General features: G+C 45.7%; 3 protein-coding genes and 1 pseudogene across 3 annotated transcripts; 3 read left to right on the top strand and 1 right to left on the bottom strand.

Moving 5' to 3' along the window:
• Window positions 1-1,749: 1,749 nt before the first annotated feature.
• LOC120713652 (thioredoxin-like protein CITRX, chloroplastic) lies at window positions 1,750-3,772 on the top strand. Its single transcript, XM_039999580.1, has 4 exons — window positions 1,750-2,060; window positions 2,146-2,268; window positions 3,217-3,297; window positions 3,409-3,772. The coding sequence occupies exons 1-4, from the start codon at window positions 1,809-1,811 to the stop codon at window positions 3,523-3,525; spliced, it is 573 nt and encodes a 190-aa protein (XP_039855514.1). The 5' UTR covers window positions 1,750-1,808; the 3' UTR covers window positions 3,526-3,772.
• A 4,013-nt stretch (window positions 3,773-7,785) lies between these two features.
• LOC120713651 lies at window positions 7,786-10,077 on the top strand. Its single transcript, XM_039999579.1, has 2 exons — window positions 7,786-8,064; window positions 8,772-10,077. The coding sequence occupies exon 2, from the start codon at window positions 8,825-8,827 to the stop codon at window positions 9,617-9,619; it is 795 nt and encodes a 264-aa protein (XP_039855513.1). The 5' UTR covers window positions 7,786-8,064; window positions 8,772-8,824; the 3' UTR covers window positions 9,620-10,077.
• Window positions 10,078-11,706: 1,629 nt separating this feature from the next.
• On the top strand, window positions 11,707-14,908 carry LOC120713649 (RNA exonuclease 4-like). The gene is made up of 7 exons (XM_039999577.1): window positions 11,707-12,073; window positions 12,172-12,256; window positions 13,745-13,853; window positions 13,956-14,044; window positions 14,112-14,176; window positions 14,265-14,343; window positions 14,450-14,908. The coding sequence occupies exons 1-7, from the start codon at window positions 11,787-11,789 to the stop codon at window positions 14,621-14,623; spliced, it is 888 nt and encodes a 295-aa protein (XP_039855511.1). The 5' UTR covers window positions 11,707-11,786; the 3' UTR covers window positions 14,624-14,908.
• Window positions 14,751-16,237, bottom strand: LOC120713650 (annotated as a pseudogene).
• Between the last annotated feature and the right edge of the window lie 4,241 nt (window positions 16,238-20,478).

The following is a 20,478-nucleotide window of genomic DNA, read 5'->3' as shown; positions in this document are numbered from 1 at the left end:
TATAATTGAATCATTCATTCATTTCTAATCTTATTTTTTCTATTAAAATTAATAATTAGTGTAAGCTAATCCATCAACTATACCTACTAACGTAAAAAAAATTCCTACATGTACTATTTATACAAGACCCACGTGGGTTCTGCGTGCTATTCAAGTGGTACCCACGTAATATTCAGTTCGAATCCACCCACAAAATATATTTAATTATTAAACTCGCAAAGTATAATTAAATCATCGTTCATATTATATAACAGTTATGTTTGCGACTTGGATTTCATATGTATCAGTCATGTACAAAACAACTTGAACGGTGCAGCGTAGCGCGCCTACCTGTCAGTTGCTCAAATCGATGCATGCCAGTTCAATAAAAAAAGGTTGAAGCGTAGCTCTTGTTTTAAGCGCTACAAGCCGGACGATGGCCCATGCTAGCAAACGTCGCTGTCACAAAAGCCGAGTGGGCCAGCTAGCGAAATATTAGTGGGTCTGTCAACACTTTTGAGGCCTGCCCGTACCCTTCAGATGATGGAAACGAGTATTGCCGCGCGTGATATATAGCCATCCCTCACCCTAGTTGTGGCCACTCTTGTTTGGTTGAAGTGCCATCATGTCATAGACTTGTTATTGGGCTTAAGGGAATCATGTGTTGGGCTAGATGTGGCCCAAGAAGCTTGCAGCACGTTGTGCACAAAAGGAGAAGAGGAGATCGAATAGCCGTGGGGCAACCGCCGGCGGCGAGCTCACGCTCATGGTGAGCATATGCTCGAGGCTAGCTTAGGCTAGATTTTCTATCCCTATCGTTCTTCCTCCTCAAATGTGTTACCCACTTGTATCTAGAACCTTCTAGAAGCATCCAAAACATAAATTCGCCTTCCTGTATTTCCATTTTCTGTATAAATCGAGTGGGTTTGTGACACATCAAGCGCGATCCAAGAGAGGCGGCAGCACATGAGGCTGGTGGTGGGAGATCCGGGGGCGGGGAGAATTCATGGTATTGCAGTAGAATTTTTTAAATGTTACAATGGCTGATACAAGATGTTGAAGTCCAGATTCATAAGGTGTCCTTGTTGTGGGTTGATTTTGTGGAGGCAACTTTTTTTATGTTGCACTTGCATAAATTTGATGTTGCAGTAGTTTTCTTTTAATGTTGCATGATTTTGAATAGATATTGCATGAAACACATATATGATGTTGCGGAGAGAATTTACCCTTCACATTTTGAGGCGTTTAATGTGTTTTAGTACGTCTCCTAAAATGCATTGTTTCCATTTTTCCTACTATAAGATATTGTTTTCTCTCTCGACCAATAAATGTTCTAGAGATATTTATATAATTTCATAAGGGTGTTTTGGCAGTTTTGCATTAAATAAATGTTCTAGAGATATTTATATAATTCCACAAGGGTGTTTTGGCAGGTTTGCATTAGAAAACTGGAATACCTGAGTCTGCGTGCATAAGTAAAAATAATGGCAAATATTAAGAAATAGAGGGTAGTAGTTTTGTTTTCTTCCAAAATGATAGATTTAGAAAATTGAGGGGTGCAGTTTGAGAATTTCGTAGTGCCAGCACTACATTGCCACTAACGTAAGTATGTAAACACATAATATAAAATAAAAACAATCCATTTTTTTAAAAAAAAGGACAAAAGAAAAGAAAGAATCCAAGTTTGACAAATTATCAAGAAACATAGAGGGTGTCACTAGCAAATTGCCACACCTGGGTAGTTCTGCTTAAACCCCCGTGCCATTTGCACGAAACTCTACCGGATAGGATTTATCCCCTCCCTCCGCGCGCTCTCCGTCGTGTCCGCCATGGCCATGGCCACGGCTGCAGCCGTCCTGCCGTCCTGCGCCGCCGGTCCCCTCTCCCGAGCACCCGCCCCGCTGCCGCGCCTCCTCCTCTCCATACAGCCCTCCCCCGCGCGCAGGGACGGCTCCCGCGGCTGCAGCCTCGCCGGCGCCAGCGGCAGCAGAGCGCCAACCGTTCGACGGAACGCCGCCGCCGAGACGGTGGTTCCATACGTGCCGGGATCCGGCAAGTACATCGCCCCGGACTACCTCGTGGTACGGAGCAGCGCGGTTCACTGGGCCAGGAATCTTGCCGCGCTTCATCAGACTGAGTGAAGCTTTTCTTTGTTCGTGGTTGCAGAAGAAGGTGTCGGCCAAGGAGGTGGAGGAGCTGGTGAAGAGGGAGAGGAACGTGCCGCTTATCGTCGACTTCTACGCGACATGGTGCGGGCCCTGCGTTCAGATGGCGCAGGACATCGAGATGGTACGCCACGCCCCTTGCCAGTTTCGCATCCTTTGGTTTTGTTCGTTGCCCTGTGATTTCTGGTTACCTTGGCCAATACAAAGCCCGACTGTAAGGTTGGAAACAATGTGTAGCTAGTGGTATAAACGAGTTTTGCCCATGGATGCCAATGAGATGAAATGCATTGGAATGTACCTTTTCATTTTCTGCTAATTTTTAAGGGGAAATTTTACAGTAGGACACTCTTCATTCTTGATATGCTGTGGGACCAAGAAAAATAATTGGCTACAAGGCACTAGGCGGTGTCTTTCAGCAAATAAACTAGTGTCATATGGCAAAGAAAATTCATTTTAGTGCCCTACAGCTAATTTCATGGAGGAGCAGTGTCCTATAGCAATTTTTTCCTTTAAGCAATATGTAAAGCTTCTGATGACATTTGGAAACATCTATTGGGTGATTTAGTCTAGAATAATATCATACTGGACAACATTTAGCTTCTGAAGTCTGGTAGTGAACTCTGCTAAGAAGAATTCTTGACAGTTCGAAATCCCATCTGAAATTAACTGAAGGCAGTTCTTGGGGAAAAAAGAAATGAATAGAAAACAAATTATAAAGAATTGTTTCCCAAAAAACATTATTGTACTTGGCAATTAGTCATTACTCTTTTAGTGCCTTTGAAGAACATTGTGGAATAGTGGTGTCTTCATGTAAAGCATGGTGGGTTATCTTAGGGACTTTGTTCAATTATTGCTGATATCCTGAATCTTGGAGGTGGCAGCACTTCTATTCTGCTCTGAGCTTCGCATTGGGATAAAAAGTGTCTGAGTGCATCAGTTTAGCAGTTTTTCCTCAGTGATCAGAAGGGCCATATATTGTTATGGAGGCATATTTGAAAGATGGACAAATTGTTCTGCCTTTCATAATAAATCTTACTGTATCCTTAGCATTTATTGCAATATATTTTTGCAGCTTGCAGTTGAGTATGAGGACAACGCCCTATTTGTGAAGGTGGACACTGATGACGAGTATGAATTTGCAAAAGACATGCAGGTACACCAATCCTGGTCCACATTCGAGCTAACAAAGTGTTGGCATTCTTCTCGGGAGTTCTAGTTTTTGTTTCCTTTAATGACTGAAGAGTACCATTGATAAAACATTCAGGTAAGAGGACTTCCAACACTGTATTTCTTCAGTCCAGACCAAAGCAAAGAAGCCATACGCACGGAGGGGCTAATTCCAATGGATATGATCAGAAGCATAATTGACAACGAGCTATGAGCAGCTGATAGGCAAATAGACACGTAGGCACTGTTTTTTGTTTGTAGCGGATGAGATTTTCTCAGGGACTTAAGTGTTTAGGAACTAGTTTGCTGTGCTGTATTCGGGTCTTGTATTGCTTCACTGACAGTTTCTGCAGGTGTAGCATAGGATTGGAACTTGAGACTCACGACTAAGTTACTCTGTTGTTTCTCCATTGTGTTTATCGTCTTCATCGAAATCCTTTGGTTTGTCCAGTGTTCATTTTGATCCACAAACTGATAAGTTGGCTTTGGCTCACATAGGTCCGCCAAATTTCAAGAGAACCAATTTTGTCCTGGAACTGGTATTTTTGGACTCAAATATTGTTAGGGACTTGGGACGGAAAAGTTCTTGACTTTCTCAGGAAGAACGAATTTCTTGCATGCTTGGAAGAAATGAGATGTGCCAGACCTGCAAATTCAATTCCGCAAACCAAACAAGGATTAATAACTTCTGTGATTACAAGAACGAAGAAGTTTAAATTCAACTGCACCACAAAATTTCTCGCCCTGCTAATGGACAATCTTCTCTAATATCTGGAGTTACCCCGTGAATGAGCAGCTTTTGCTTAATCATTTGAAATGATGGACGAAAAGTTCTTGACTTTCTCAGGAAGAACGAATTTCGTGCATGCTTGGAAGAAATGAGATGGGCCAGACCTGCAAATTCAATTCCGCAAACCAAACAAGGATCAATAACTTCTGTGATTACAAGAACGAAGAAGTTTAAATTCAACTGCACCACAAAATTTCTTGCCCTGCTAATGGACAATCTTCTCTAATATCTGGAGTTACCCCGTGAATGAGCAGCTTTTGCTTAATCATTTGAAATGACGGACGATGTCCGTAATATCCATTTTAACAACCATACTCGTCTTAGGTTCACTTCCAGATCAGCTCGAATTACAAGAGAGAAAAGCTTGTTTTGGATTTAGATCATGTTTGGTATAGTTCTAAGGGCCTGAGGAGTTGGAGCTGTTTGGATGTGGTGTTTTGCTAGAAAGACGCTCCCAACTCCACAATAGAGGGCGTCGAAGGGGATTGCCATTCTTGCCCTTCCTTTGATTGAATGTATTGTTAATTAGAGAAATGAAATGACTACAACTATTTTATTACAGTTAAATCTGTAAATTCCAAAACTTTCCTTAATGCTAGATATTATGTGTATTAATCCCGCATGAAAAATTTAGAAAGAACAAATACTATCTTAATTTGTAAAGTTAAAAAGGGAAGAAAGATCACCCAAGTCGATATAGGACATCTTATTTAGGTCCCATTACGATCCCATGACTAATTTTTAGTGCTAAATTATTAGTCCTTGAATTTATCATGGACTAGTTAGGAATAAACATGAACCGATTGGATATATAACGACTTATTAGTAGTTAGAATTCATTAGTCTTAATTAGTATAAAATTAGTCCACATTTAGCCTATTATCACAAATTGGGTTAATTTTAGTTCTCTATTTTAGCCTATCCAAACAGTCACTTAGGTGGGTGTAGGCGTGCAACATACAGTGAATCTGGCACTGAGAATAAATTGCTTCCAATTCACCATGTAGGTACTTGGGCCTTCTTCAGTGACCGATTCTTCCTCGGACGTGGCAACGGGAAGAATCGATGCAACCACTCCACTACAGACTCAAATCACAAATCGATGCACGGGGAGAGAGAAGACGAATCGATGTCTCTTTTGGGTGCGACTCCTGACCGGTCTTGCTGAATAAAAAACTGTATAAAGTCTCTGCGCTCTCTCAGTTGCCTGGAAAATAAAGAAGAAGGAAATCATTTTCAATTTTGTTGTGGCCCCTCTTGGTAAGGATTGCATTAATTCAATCGATGGAGAGAGAGAACAGATGCTTACGTGGTCCGTGTTTTCTTTTCTGGGTGCACCGCACCCACGACTGGAGAAGGCCTTAGAACTCGTTCGGCGTGGCTCCCGGGCTCCGGCTTCAGCACTGTAGCAGGAGGAGCCACATTTTGCAGCTCTACTAGCTCCCACTGCATCAGTAAAAAATGGCTCTGGCTCCATGAAAGCTTCATTGCTGAAGCAGTTTGGAAAAGTACAGTTTGGTCCAGCTCCTAAAGGAGTTGGTGGTGAAGCTCCTCGGAGCTGTGCCAAAGAGCCCCTTAGTTGAGTGATTGAACTAGTTGATGTGAATCTTTCTCATTACAATAAAAAAGAAGTTATTTCCTATATACTGATAGGTTGCTATCTCATTCTAGGGGAGCTAAAAAGTCAAAATAAAACTATTATATTTATTCAAATATCCTCACTAAAATTTTTAAAAGAGTGAGATAGGTGGACGGTACGTGGATTTGTTATTGAGTGTCATCAAGATTCTTAAGTTTTGATAATGGAAATTTAGGTTCTTAAACTTGTCAAAAGTATCATCATGTTCAAGCTTCCCAAAATACCCCACGGCCTTACCGTTTAAATATTTAAAAGAGTGAAATATTTAAAAATGCAGAATGGGTCCAGTTGTTTATAAAATAGAAAAGTGAATCAATAAACTTGATTATCCAAACTTAGGAGTATTCAAAAATGGCAGCACGAGGAATTAAGGATTATAAAAAATCACAGTGAAATGCCTGGCATGGCTAGGCCTGGGCATTCAGTTAATATTGAATCGATTGGTTTGGTTCCTCGGTTCTTTTCAAAATTCAGTTCCTAAAAAACAGAAACCGATCAGTTCTATTTAGATGCAAGAACTGACAAATTTTGATTTCAGTTCTAGTTCTAATTGAAGGAACCAAAATTTTGTAGAAAGCGAAACGAAGGTGTTCTCGGCTGCATCTCTGCCGTTGCGCCCACCGCCCTGCCCCGCCCCGTGTGCCGCGGCCGTCGCTGCCAGGACGCGCACTCTAAATTTTACCATTCATAACATCAACTTCGTAAAAACAAATCTCCAAACATGTGACACTTAAATATTTATATTTTTGAAAAATATTTCTTCTTGTATTTGGCACCTCAAGTCCTCAACAGACCATTCTAGCCTTCTGTATTTTCTTGGCACCACTAAACTTGAGGCATGGCCCACCGGACTCCACCGCCACCCGCCGGGTCCCTCTCCGGCTCTCGGGGTATTTACATTTTTACCATTATAATGGATGGCACTCATCAGATTATCACTCTTAAAATGGCACCTACAACTATACCAGCAGAGAGAGGTTTGAGTTACAATTTTACCACATTTGCTGATGTGGCACGCCACACTAGTCTCACACGCAGGCGCCCTGTCAGCAGGCTCAGGTGAAATGTCCTCTTTGTCCCTGATCTGATCATCTCTCCCCCTCTGACGGATGGGTCCCGCAGCTCATCTCACTTCCATGTGGACCGCACATGTAAGTTCTGTCTCCTACCTTTGGCGCATGAAGACCGAGGGCCAATGGCCGCCTGAAGCCCGGGCCGGCGAGCTTCATCAGGTGGTGTAGGTGGTCGTGCGATGTCCGAGATGGCCTTGTCCTCTACTGCAAGCGCTTTGTCAAGCAGGGGGCAGGGGCGCTTGTCCTCGGACCTTGCGGTGTGCGACCCCTTGTCCTGGGGGTATTTGTTGCTGCCACACATGACCGACGACTTGCTTGCCTCCGTAGGCTGCGGTCCGTGCCGGGCACGGCCGCGAGCGGGGCCTCGACGCGGGACGCCGCGGCGGCGATGGCGCGCGACACCGGCAGCCTCCAGACGTGCTAGAGGCGTGCGGGATCCTATACGGGGTGGCGTTGGTGCCCGCGCTGCGGCTGATGCACGGGTACGCGGCGGCACAGACAGGTCGGGATCGGGGGCGACGCCGCGCTTGCGGGCGCGGGATCCGCGACGGCCGCAGCCGGGATGGCCGGAGCCAATCGTGATTTGCGAGTTCGACGAGCTCTCCACCGGTGTTGGGACTCGCTCTCCGAAGTTCGCCGGCCCAGGCTTCAAGCGGCCATTGGTCGTCGGTCTTCAGGTGCTGGAGGTAGGAGACGGAACTTCCATGTGGGGCCCACATGGAAGTGAGTTGAGCTACGGTACCCAGCTGTCAGAGAAGGGAGAGAGGAGCAGATGAGGGGGCAACGAGGACATTTCACCCGAGTCTGCTGACAAGGCGCCAGTGCGTGGGGCTGGCGTGGCGTGCCACGTCAGCAAATATGGTAAAAATGTAACTTAAACTTTCCTCCACTGGTATAGTTGTAGGTGCCATTATAAGAGTGATAATTTGATGAGCGTCATCCATTATAATGGTAAAAATGTAAAACCTCCCCGGCTCTCCACCTACTCCTAGCTCCCAGACGTGGAACGCATACAAACACCTCGCATCACCCCTCCCGCCCCGTCACCACCGCGCTGCCCCGCCGCAGGGACCCCCTCTCGCCCGCGCCCTCCCCTCAAGTCCCGCCTCGCCGCCGGGGACACCCTCTACGGCCTTTTCCTCTCCAAACATCTTTCCCGTTCGCATCCCCCTTTTCGGTCTCTTGGCCTTCCTTTCCTGGCGGCGACGACTGGGCGAGCGGCGGCGCCCTTCTCCGGCGACGAGCACCCAGGTACGCCCCTTCTCTTCCCTTCCTGCTGTGCGAAACGGAGCACCCCAGATCCTAATTGAAGCTATCTGTATTCGGATCTGACCCAATTACATGTACTGTACCTACGAACTCCGTTTTTTTTGTTTTTGTTTTTTTTGCACAAACTATCGGCATCTCACCTTCACACGAAGGCTCCCTAACCTAGAAGTGACCTGCAGTTCTTTTTTCTAATGAAATCTTGTTAGCCTGTTCTTGGCCATAAGATTTAGGGTACACACAAGGAAGAAGTTTATGCAATGCTAATTAAAAAATAATGGTACCACAACAAAAGTACAAATTGATTTATCGGTTTAGTTAATGAACACTTGGCTGATTACATGTAGACTTAATGATTGTGGGTAAGTTTGGCTGAAATGGAAATTTATGTTGCAAATTGGAGTCAATAAAGATATATATTTGCTCAAATGGAACTTTTGTAATTGGTTAATGTATCCTTATTATTCAGCTAAGCACATTTTATATGTTCTTGTTGTCTTTACTCATGAATCACTGGCATTCTTTACTGTCAGGCTGCCCTTCCTTATTTTTTAAGAATACTGTTTGATACATCGATGCATGTATACTTATTACATTATATAGATTTTGTTATCATGTTACTTTCAGTTCAGCACAAAATGCAAAAATATTAACATACAATTGTTTCTTTTTTTTCCTTCACATCTTATTAGGTAGTCCTGTAAACACCACAGAGGTTTTCTATTGTGTGCATAAAAGGCAGTTCATGAACACGCAATTAGCCATGTCTGGTGTGTATGATGAGAATCCACCTACGAAGGTTTCCACTGATCCAGCATGTTCAAGGAACAGTATTGATGAGGATGATGATTGGGTGATAGTCAAGAAACAGCGGATCACCATATTAATTCCTCCACCATCACCAGATGCTGCGAACCCTGAATCAGACAGGCCCACAGTAAGTTCTAAACATTCTAGCTTAACACTGAGCAACAGAGACTGGGATGCTGCCAGAAAGAAGCACCCTAAGCAGTTGATTGCTGAGAAATCCAAGAACCCTCCAGAGGATGGCAATAGTGAGAAAGCTCAAGTAGACCATTCTGAGAGTACAGTTCAAAAAGATGTTCCAAGGATGGTGATTGACATACCGCTACACAGTCCTGCTGCCCCTGTTGTAAAGTCAGAATGGACTGAAGGTGGATTTCAGGCTGTTAAAGGACTCTTTCATCAAGGCAGTGGACAGTTGACAAATAACTCTGGAATCATGGATAATCCAAGGATGCCAGTTATTTCTTCACCTGTTGCAGATAAGGTAATGCGAGCCCGGCTTCTTGAAAGACGCGTTGCTCGGCTTGGAGGACTGAGGAATTGGCTTTTTGATTGCGATCTTGGATGGTTTGTTGGCATATTGGACAGTGAAAATCTGGGGACGTACCAACTAGTCTCCCTTACAATGACCCAGCTGAAAGAAATGGGCCTTATTGCTGTAGGTCCACGGAGGAAACTGATCCATGCCATTGACAATCTGTGCCGCCCTCGCCATGTTGAGAAGGTTTCTTGATCTCTGGCACAATTTTAGATGGCTAGAATGTCAGAAAGCTATTACAGGAAGGAATGTCTGAAGTGGTCAGCGATTGCAGTCAGTTTGTTGACTTAAACCATATTTTTCTCTTGTATGGAATGGATGGCCAGCGATTGCAATCAGTTAGGTGACTTAGGCCATATTTGTCTCATGTATGGATAGCTAAAGGTTGATTCATGAGCGGGAATGAGAAGCGAGTGCTGAAAGTTTTCAGGAAGCTGAACCAGGAATCAGAAGTTAAAGTGGTAGGCAGTTTACCCTGTTTTGAGATATGCTTTTCTAGACTGTCCCCTGTAAGATAATCTGACGTAGATCGAGTTGATATCATGTAATCTTGCAGATATGGAAGGACACTTCTGTAAGAACCGAGAACTTTTATGAATCTGTCGGGCCTCTCCCTGGCAAATTTGCGATGTCTGAGTTAGTGGGTGGCTGCATTAAAGCTCCTGTGTTTGGAGTTGCATTTACTGCTGCAGTTGAGGAATTAAGAGAATCGAACATTCTAAAAGTTAATCACAAGTGAGGCAGACACATCCGGTTGGGCTTTTCATGAAGTGAATACCATAGCTTGTTTCAAAGCCTTAAAAGCTGATTACCCGGGTAAAACTGTTCTTGAGCAGATTGGTAAGGGGTTTATCAGTTTTACCAGCTAAGAAATCTGCGTAGTTCTGTTGCTGAAAATGGTGTAGAGTAGACCACTACTGCACCATCGCGTATAGCTTGTTAAGTCGTTGGGATCCATGGACACTCCTTTTATTTGAAATGTTGTGCAAACACACCATTTTTTTTTTAAACGAACCGAGAAGAGAGCTGCTGTTTTTTTTTTTTGAAACGAACGGCCGGCTGCATTGGGGCATCAGCATGCGCCACATAACGCTGACAAACTACTCAACTGAACTTAATGTTGGCCGGTTAGATTAGGGTAACATGCGCCAGACTCAACTCAACTCCAACAACTATGGTCAGGTGCCGCACACTGGTCGGTTGGATTGCGACATCAACCCGACCACACTACTCAAACTCAAGAACAACGATCATTGACCACCACCATCCCAACCACAACTGCTTTAGAAAGCAAACACTAGAGGGAAATGTCATTCTTAGACTTCGTCATCGCCGCTCTGAACGGAGCACAGTTTCACCTAGAGGACCTCCCGTCGGGGAGAGGGGAGAGCAGTCATCAAATGACACCTCAAAGGAGTGTGGCACCCAACTCGATGCCATGCAAACCCTGGTCGGCAATGTATCTGCCAGGAGTATAGAGGTGGCCTAGCGCTACCCACCCCACCACGCCTCCACGGCGTCACTAACTTGCACCCGCGCAACCGTAGCCAGCAACGTCGTCACGGCGCCGCCGGCACACATCGAGAAGACTACCGGCGGCCACGCCACCACGTGCGTAGCAGGCTCTCTGAACCTCCGCACTGCTGCACTAGCCATCCGCTCCTTGAAACAAGCACAAGGGGCAAATCTAATGGACTTTGCACCTGCTCCTTTTCATTTGCCATCGTGCCTTCACCATCTTTTGCTCTCCATAGCCAGCAAGCACTGCATTGAAGCAATGATCTATTTTTACGTGATAAATTTGAATTTCCTAAAAACAAGAAAATATAGCAAATCTCTAATCAATGAGTTGATATACAATTAAAAAAAATACAGGAGGTGCTATAAGACAAATTATTGTTTTTTCATTTTTTTAATTTAATCATGACCATCCAATCCCAGATCCACCGAGTGTTATCTCTTTTTAAAATCTCAAGCTGAATTCTTTTCTCCATCGGTCACACGTGTGTTTCTTTTCTTTACTTTCATCCACCTTTTTCCCTCTCTATACTAAACAGTTTAACCAGTAACGCTAACAATACTTCTGTACTCTTTCGGCCTTTCCCCTCCTAATGACAATCTTCCACATAGGATTCCTAGCAAATATGCTAGCTCATCATGAGAATAATAGCTGAAATTAGCATATTAAGCATTTGACTATTTGAGGATGAGCAAGAAAGCAGAGTGAACACATCTTAAAACCCCCTCTCTAGGGAAGGAGAACTATTATCTTTCAAAAAAAAGGCAAGAGAACAAAACAAAAGAAAGAAAACCCTCGCACAAAAAACCCTCCACCTGCAGTCCTCCCGCGCCGCAATCATCCATGGCGGCGGAAGCTGCGCCGCCGCCGCCCTCACCGTCGGCCACAGGAGCAAACCCCGGCCACAACCCGAAGAGGAAGCGGAAGTCCAAGCCCAAAGCGGCCGGCCCCTCAGCCCTGAACCCTAACTGGGCGCAGCTCCAGTCCAAGCTCCCCCAGCGCCCCGCCGCCACCCACCTCGGCAAGCGCAAGCACGACGCCGGCCCTCCGCCGCAGGCTCCCGCTCCCGCGCAGCCTTCTTCTCCCGCGGAGGCGGAGGTCAAGCTCGAGCCGACCTCCGACGACGCCAGGTGAGTGCGCCCCCGCAGCGAGATGCTCGGATTGCCGGTTTCAGATGTTTGGTTTTTTTTAACTACATGATTTGGGAATGGTGGTGGGGTTTGGTCAGCTTGACGAAGGCGGTGGCGATTGACTGCGAGATGGTGGGTATAGGTTCCGACGGCAGCAAGAGCGCCCTCGGCAGGGTCACCTTGGTAAGCATGATCTTTTACTTCGATTTTCCTGTTTGTTTAGTTTGTGTGGTGATAATATGATTAGTCAGAAATTTATTAAATGGAGTAGAGAGTACATTGGAGTTGGGATGAAGGCAAGAAATGGTCTGTAGTCATTGATAACATTTAGCTGGAAGGGCCAGGATTTGCCAAAAGCTCTTAATAATGAAGCAGGTGCAGGAGTGTAATGCCCCGCTTTGTTAAGAATTGCAACTATTGTTTTTGCTGGAGTTAATTCGATGTGGAGATGTTGTGAGGTTGATTTGGGCAATCCACAGTTGGAGGATGGTTATTCATAGATGTCTGGCTTAAGAATTATGTGGTTTCCATAACCCCATGAAGCAGATGGATTTACTTTCTTGTGATTCATTATAGTGATTGTTAGTAGCTTGCATTTGGACCTGGTATCATGCAGATATTGTTCAAAAAACATTTGTGCTTAGCTTAGATTTGTGTTTGGCAGTACAGTAAACTAGTAAAGCAATTTCCTATCCTTTGGGGTTTGTAATGCTTATTTTATTTATCTGATGTTAAACCCAGAATTATGCTAATAAAGTAGCATATACATTGGCTTTTATTTATACAAGGTTTAGCAATTGACTAGTGCAATGTGGCTCTTTTCCCTTGCAATGTGGTTTTATCTATCAAATTGTTTTGTGTGGCTACTTGCTAGTTCAGTGACAATGCCATAAGATACTGTTTTAGTGTAGTTACTAAGTGATCTATAGTTCTTACATGAATTTCAAGATTTGATGTAATACAATAGAATGTTTACATCATTAAAGAAAATAATACAATGTTTTAGTGATTTGTGTATACTTTAATTTCTGTATTCCTTATTCTGGAGTTAAAATGAGATAGATTTGATGTTAAATTCTTAATGCTCAATACTTTCCCTGTGCGAGAGGGAATACTATGTAGAGTCAATAGCATTTACTTATAGGATAAGTGCACAGAAATCATAGTGTAGGATGTTTATGTTGTCATCTGGTAATTTGAATGCATTTACACTTAGATACTTGATGTTATGTAAATGGTTCAAGGCTTCAAGCAGTGAAGGTTATTCTTGAAGTTTGTGAATTACATGCTAAAAGTTTGATGGAAAGTTATTAGTGTATGCCATGTTTCGCCTAGCCTTCCTTTTGAAAAGAGTGGGCAAAGATTTCCTTTCTGTTGAGAGATAGCAAGGGAGGAAGAACCAACTTGCTCCTCCAATAAGAAGGATTTCTGGACCACAGGGGAACCAAACGTTCTGGACTGCTTTGTTCAACATTAATGTAGTACTTGATATTTAAGTTTCTGTAGTATTTTCAATGTAATAAATGTACTCGATGAAGTTTGTTTGAAATGTCCAAATGTTTGGTCAATGTAAATACATTCCTGCCTTTGAAATGTCCAAACGTTTGGTCAACGTAAATACATTCCTGCCTTTGAAATATCATCCTCTAATCTTAACATGCTTTTTGTCAGGTTAATTCCTATGGCAATGTAGTGTATGATGAGTATGTTCGAACAGTGGAGCGAATTGTGGACTACCGTACCCGTATTAGTGGGATTAGACCCAAGCACATGAATAAAGGTAGACATGTCACTACATTGTCAGTCTATCACTATATGATATTTTGTTGCTGTGGAGAGTGACGATCTATGTGGGTTATGCAACTGGCTTATGTCACTGCAGCCAAAGAATTCTGGGTTGTGCAGAAGGAAGTAGCTGAGCTGATTAAAGGAAGAATTCTTGTTGGGCATGCACTGCACAATGATCTTAAGGTTGGTGGCTGTAACTCCAATTTTTATGCACCCTGTGCTCTTGTCTAATTTATTTCATATTTTCCAGGTTTTGCTACTAAGCCACCCTAAGAAGGATGTTAGGGATACATCAGAATATGAGATTTTCCGAAGGTTAGATGGTCTAAGCATCTATTCTGACATAATAATTCTTGTTATGATCATCCAAAACTGAGTCGAGATGTGAATTTCAATTCACTAGGGAGAGGAAGCGGCGATCATTGAGGGATCTTGCTGCTGAATTACTTGGTGCAAAAATACAGCAGAATGAACACTGCCCGGTATGTGTGATATTTCATGGTTATTGACTTATCATTAATCTAATAATTCCATTTTGAAGTATTTTAGATCATGATTGCTTGCATGATCCTTTTGATAACCCTGCAGATTGAAGATGCCCGAGCTGCGATGTTCATTTACAACAAGCACAAGAAAGCATGGGAGAAGAGCATGAAAGAACAACGACAACTCCGGTTCAAAAAGAAGCTCAAGAAGCGAGGGAAAAAGAAACCTGCTGAGTCCAATGTGAATGACCCCAATGTCCCCACTGTTCTTCTATAGAGACTAGCAAAAGATACATGGGAACCTGTGTGAATCCCTAGCAGTCTTTCAATCTGACAAGGGGTATGGATATGACAAAACCTACTGGAACTTTGCCTCAAGTTAGTATGAAACTTTCAGAGAATACTTGATGCCAGTGTCATGATCCCATCTTTGATTCATAGTTCTCTATGTAGCGTTTTTCCTAGGGGAACAGTATTTGTAATGAAAATTTTGTAGCTCAATATTCATGTACTGTAAATTCACACTTGCATTCAGTTTTGGAACAAACATTGTCACCATCAACTGAAAAATGTCACAGGTGACAGGACGGGGTTGCTGATAATTGGACTCTGAGGACTGGGGTGCCTTGCAGCAATTGTAGCAGGCGTGAAACCTCTCTGCTGCTCATGCCGTTTCCTAACTGTAAACTGGTGCTGGTGCAGGGGCAGGGAGTTCGTGTCCAACATGTGCAGGATGACCACCATGAGCAAGGAGCAGGCGAACATCGGGATGGGCCCGAAGATCCACATGAGCAGCGTGGTGGCGAAGTAGAGCGCTCGGAGCCCCATGGACCAGAAGTTGCCGCCCCTGATGATGGCGCGCTGCACGTAGTCCGCCGGCACGTTGGAGTCGAGGGTGGTGATGAGGAAGCTGGCCTGGACGTAGTACCTCGCCGAGTGGATGAAGCAGGTGAAGGACGCGAGGAAGCAGACGAGAAGCGAGATGTACTTGACGGTGGCCGTGGCCTGGCTGCGGTCGCCGTAGACGAGCTCCGTCATGAACACCTTGGTGGTGCTGCTGATCCAGGCCCCGATGAGGGAGCCCAACGCGATGGAGAGGGAGGCCAGGTTGGTGGACGGAGATGTTGTCGGAGATGACGCTCAGCGCCAGGCCGGTCTCGTCGGGGGCTGCCCGGACCATGCGGCGCACCCAGGCGGCCTTGTTGTGGTTCTCGTAGCCGATGACGGTGGTGCTGGGGTGCCGGAGGATCCGGTAGAGGAGGAGGAGGTGGTAGCTGAGCATGACCACCAGGCCGCAGGGCACCAGCACCAGGTCCAGGGAGCCCTTCTCCAGCTGCATCTCCTGCTCTCCTCTCCTGCTGTTCTTTCGTTCTAGGATTTGGTGGATTTATTGCTCGTTTCTGCAGGTGTCTCGCTCTCGCATTTTGACGCTGTTTCGATGGGGAGTTCTGTAGAGGACGTGAGATCGTCGTGGCTTGCGGTTTTATGTGTTTTTCTTGTGCGTGCTAGTGCTGAGAAATGGGCTCCTGGTTGCTTACAAATTTTGCATTAGAGTTGCTGTCGTGGTACTGACGGCGTGGCTTGTCGCTTGGGAGCAAAGACTCTGAGCACGGCAAGCAAATTTTTTTGAGATTGCTTGGAAGAAAGGCCAGGAGATTATAACTGCTTGATGGGCTACCGGATATCCTCTGGGCACTTGGATCAAAGAACCCATCAGATAATTTTGGTAATGAACACTGGTAGCAACTAAGGTCGATTCGTCATCGGAGAAATGGCAGAAAACGGAGCAGCTGGAAGAAGCGTCGGCTTGAATAGTTGAATCCTTAGCCGATGCATCCTCGGTAAACCGAAGCAGCAATCTGTGGTTCAGAATGGGCATATTGATTCAAATAGCACACAAAACGTGGAATAAATAAACAATAATTACTGTTATTGGAGAGCATGTACCGGGTACAGGAGGCCACGGACCCGTCACGTCTCCCCCGTGTGTACCGCCATGTGTTTGCTTGCACTCAAGGGGCACGGCCCAATTTGAGTACAACGTATCATCGACTCGGCAACTGCATTAGGTCAATCCCAGAAAACATTCGGTGGTCACTGTTCATACCTGCTATGTCTGGACGGGCGAGGCTATGCTTCAGTTTAAGGGGTGTTTGGGAGAGTTCCACTCCACTTTTTTTGGGAGCTCCTCAAGAGGCGCTCCACACAAAACTGGAGCAGGTGGAGTTGTAGATTATTGCCCACCTGCCATTGGTTACGCATACCCTTTCACATAAAAATAGAAAAAGTCAACATCTTCCATTCCACCGCCGCCTGTTCCTCCACATCACCGGCGTCTCACCCTCCTATGCCGCCGGCCGAGCTCCGACCCTTCAACGCCGCCGAACTCTGCCCCCCACGCCGCCGAGATCCAGCCCTCCACGCTGCCCAGCTTTGGCCTCCCATGCCGCCGAGCTCTGGTCCTCCAACGTAGCCGAGCTCCGGCCCCCCACGCCGCCGAGCTCCGCCCTCCCTGCCGCAGAGCTTCTCGAGATCAGACGCGGCACACGCGGCCGCGGCGGATGCGGAGCGGGGCGGGGACACATGGCGGCGGCGGCGCACGCAGCCACCGCCGCCACCACCACCTCTGGGGCTCGCGGCTGCCGCCGGGTCTCGCTGCCCCCGCCGCGGCTCGCGGCCTCCACCGCCACCGGGGCTCGCTGCGGTTGCTGCCGCGGTGTCTCGCGGTTCCGCCGCGACTCGCAGCCTCCCCCGCCACCGGGGCTCACGGTGGCCGCCGGTGGGTCTTGCGGCCCCGCCGTCAGGTCGCGTGGCTCCACCGCCGGGGCTCGTGGGCACAGCCTCCGGTGCTCGCGCAATTCGCGGGAGCTCCAGGGAAGAGATGGGTGAGGAAGAAGACAACCTGATGGTGGGATCCACGTGGAAGTGGGGGGGGGGGGGTGCATTTAGATGGGCCGACTGGGCCGGTACTCACACACTGGGATGGCGGGGTGGAAGGAAGTGGGCCTCTCGAATTTGTGGAGTGGAGCTCTCCCAAATAGTAAAATTGCTGGAGTGGAGCTCAAAGGTGGAGTGGAGTTTGTGGAGCAGAGCTGCTTTTTTGGAGGTGGAGCTCTCCCAAACAGGCCCTTATGCGATGATTGCGGCCACCTTCTCCGGCAGCTCCCACCGCCAGATTGCTGGGCCGTGTTGGGCCGAATCGAGGCTCATATTCTCTTCAGGCAATGGCTCTGTGCTTTTGTAGCGCGAGCGCTGCATAGTCATGTCGTATACAAACTAAGTACTACGTAATTTCTAGTCTAAAAACCTATCACACGAGAGCACACCTAAGGCTACATGGTTTTTTATATGAGTTTTGTTAAATATCTATCAACAGATAACTAAGCAGACCCTAAAATATAATGTAGGGAAACATCAGTGGACAAATAAGGCAAAATGCTATACCCATAGTTCCAAACCTTTATATTTAAACACCTTTTCATTGAAGCTGTTAGATGACAAAAGGTGGCTAAAACTATTAGAAATTTTGATTTGATCGAAATGTTGTAGCTACATTTTGTTATATATGACAAGATTATATTAAAGAGAAAATTCAATTCATGCCACCACAACTCCGTGAAATTGGGTTTCACGTTGAAAATCATGCCACTCAATGGCATGGATTTCAACATGAAATCCAATTTCAAGAAGTTGTAGTGGCATGGATCCCTATATTAAAAGGCTCGAGATTCTTCTTTCACTATAAAAAACTACTATCACCATGGCCATTATCGTCAATAATATCAAATATTGTTGGAATTTTCGGCTTGGCCTATTAATTATTTCAGCTATTCTAAATAAATCTCAAAGGCCCATATAAGCATGAAGAAGTGAAGGAGTGGTGCAAACCTTTTGTCCCACCTTGCTTGTGGAAGTTGAGGATGGCTAACTTAAATAGTGAGGCCATCCTTGTCTCTTCAAACTATGTGTGTGGGGAGAGAAATGAAACTCCACATGCGCGCGCTTGCCTCGCCTGGGCCCGGGGCGAAATACGCGGGCATGCGACGTCTGCGTGAATGGTCCGCTGAAATCCGGCTCCTCGCCTTGTGGGGGCGCGGCTTCCTTTTGCTGTTTTTATTTTTGGTTGCTTGGCTGTTAGGTTTGTGAGATATGGAAGGTCCAGTCGGTTTCCTAATCTGATTACAAATCCGATTACGATGCGAGGTCGTGGGCTCTCCTATATATACAACCTATCGGCTGCCACCAAAATAGATCTAATCTGAGTTAGGGTTTTGCCTCCTCTCGCTGCTGCGCCGCCACCACAGTCTTCTCCATCCTGAGCGCCGGCGTGCGCCGGTGAACGGGAGAGCAGGTCTCCAAAACCTTTCGCCTTTGGGATCCTGCACTGGGAGAGGGCGAATCAGGTTTTTGGGAAGCGCCCGGCGCGACTGCTCAGCGATCTTCGCCATGGCTCGTCCTCCATCCAAGTCCGGTGCTGCGGCGTATCAACGTCTGCAACGCCGTCTACTGCGCTCCGTTTGCACAACCGCCGTCATCCCGTCAGTGCCGTTCGTCTTCCCGACGGCAAACGCTCAGTATGTATGCTGTTATTTAGTTCAGTGTTTAATCATATTTTTACTGCATCTTGTAAATAGTATGATAGGGTTGTTCATGCTAGTTCTAGTCAAGTTTATGATCTATTTATTTCAGAATTTAATCGGACAATTGCCTAATTATTCAACAATCCAAAAACATTATACTAGGCAATCTGTTGATTTTACTATGGCTGGTTTTGCTGATGCACTGAGGCCGGACAAGTTTACCGGTGTGCACTTCAGGAGATGGCAAGTCAAGGTCCATCTCTGGCTTACTATACTGCATGTATGGGAAGCAAGACTTGGTATTCCAGCAGGTGATCATTCTCCTGAGGAGAGGAGAAAGCTCACGGATGCCAATCATGTCTTTATGGGATGCGTGATCAGTGTTCTGCATGATCGTCTGGTTGATGTGTACATGCACACAATAGATGCAAAAGAGCTGTGGGATGCATTGGTTGCTAAATATGATGCAAGAGAAGCGGGCAGTGAACTGTACATCATGTAGAGCTTTCATGACTACAAGATGGTGAACAACCGTTCTGTTGTAGAACAGGCTCATGAGGTACAAGTTCTTATCAAAGAGCTCGAACTCCTGAAATGTCCTATACCCGATAAGTTTGTGGCTGGATGCATAATTGCAAAGCTACCCTCCTCATGGAAGAACTTCGCCACTGCTCTGAAACACAAGAGACAGGAGATATCAGTTGAAAATCTGATAGCATCTCTTGATGTTGAGGAGAAAGCTCTGGCTAAGGATGCTTCTGAGAAAGGAGGCGAGGGTACTTCTAGCGCCAACATGGTGCAGAAGAACCACCCACACAGCAAGAACAGGAAGGCAGCCCACAAGCCTGCCAAGATTACTACCTTCAAGAAGAAGAAGAATACAAATGTCAAATGAGCTTGCTTTACGTGCGGTGAAGGGGGACACTTCGCAAGAGATTGTCCAAACCGAGCTGACCGCAAGACAAAGGCTAATCATGGATCAGGAGCATCCAAGGATGTCGACATGACAACTCTGGGAAGCACTGAGGATGGGTACGGTAATCTGTCTACTGTTCTTTCAGTATTTCAATCCATAAGTTGGTGGTTTGATACAGGTGCTAATGTTCATGTGTGTGCTGACATCTCTTTGTTTTCTTCTTATTAGGCCGTCCAAGGTTCAAGCGTGCTGATGGAAAACGGGTCACATGCTTCTGTTCGTGGTGTTGGTACGATAGATCTGAAGTTTACTTCGGGGAAGATCGTGCAGTTGAAGAACGTGCAGCATGTCCCAACTATCAACAAGAATCTAGTGAGCGGCTCCCTTCTATGCAAGGACGGGTTTAAGATAGTGTTAGAGTCCAATAAATTAGTCGTGTCGAAACATGGACAATTTATTGGTAAAGGCTATGATTGCGGAGGCTTGTTCTGCCTTTCCCTTGTAGATTTTTGTAATAAGTTAGTGAACCATATTTGCGGTGCTATTAATGATGATGCGAGTGTTTGTCACTCTCGTTTATATCACGTTAACTTTGGCTTGATGTCTCGATTATCCAGCATGTGTTTAATTTCAAAT

This window comes from Panicum virgatum, chromosome 6K (genome assembly GCF_016808335.1).
Source record: "Panicum virgatum strain AP13 chromosome 6K, P.virgatum_v5, whole genome shotgun sequence".
NCBI lineage: Eukaryota > Viridiplantae > Streptophyta > Magnoliopsida > Poales > Poaceae > Panicum > Panicum virgatum.
Note: the sequence above shows the minus strand (reverse complement) of the source record. Positions and strands in the feature narration are given on the sequence as shown.

Bases quoted from the DNA above. Each gene is read 5' to 3' on its own strand.
- LOC120713652 (XM_039999580.1), top strand. From the start codon at position 1,809: ATGGCCATGGCCACGGCTGCAGCCGTCCTGCCGTCCTGCGCCGCCGGT. The intron at 2,061-2,145 runs GTACGGAGCAGC...TCGTGGTTGCAG, and splicing joins TCGCCCCGGACTACCTCGTG to AAGAAGGTGTCGGCCAAGGA. The intron at 3,298-3,408 runs GTACACCAATCC...TAAAACATTCAG, and splicing joins AATTTGCAAAAGACATGCAG to GTAAGAGGACTTCCAACACT.
- LOC120713651 (XM_039999579.1), top strand. From the start codon at position 8,825: ATGAACACGCAATTAGCCATGTCTGGTGTGTATGATGAGAATCCACCT.
- LOC120713649 (XM_039999577.1), top strand. From the start codon at position 11,787: ATGGCGGCGGAAGCTGCGCCGCCGCCGCCCTCACCGTCGGCCACAGGA. The intron at 12,257-13,744 runs GTAAGCATGATC...GCTTTTTGTCAG, and splicing joins CCCTCGGCAGGGTCACCTTG to GTTAATTCCTATGGCAATGT. The intron at 14,177-14,264 runs GTTAGATGGTCT...TCAATTCACTAG, and splicing joins GAATATGAGATTTTCCGAAG to GGAGAGGAAGCGGCGATCAT.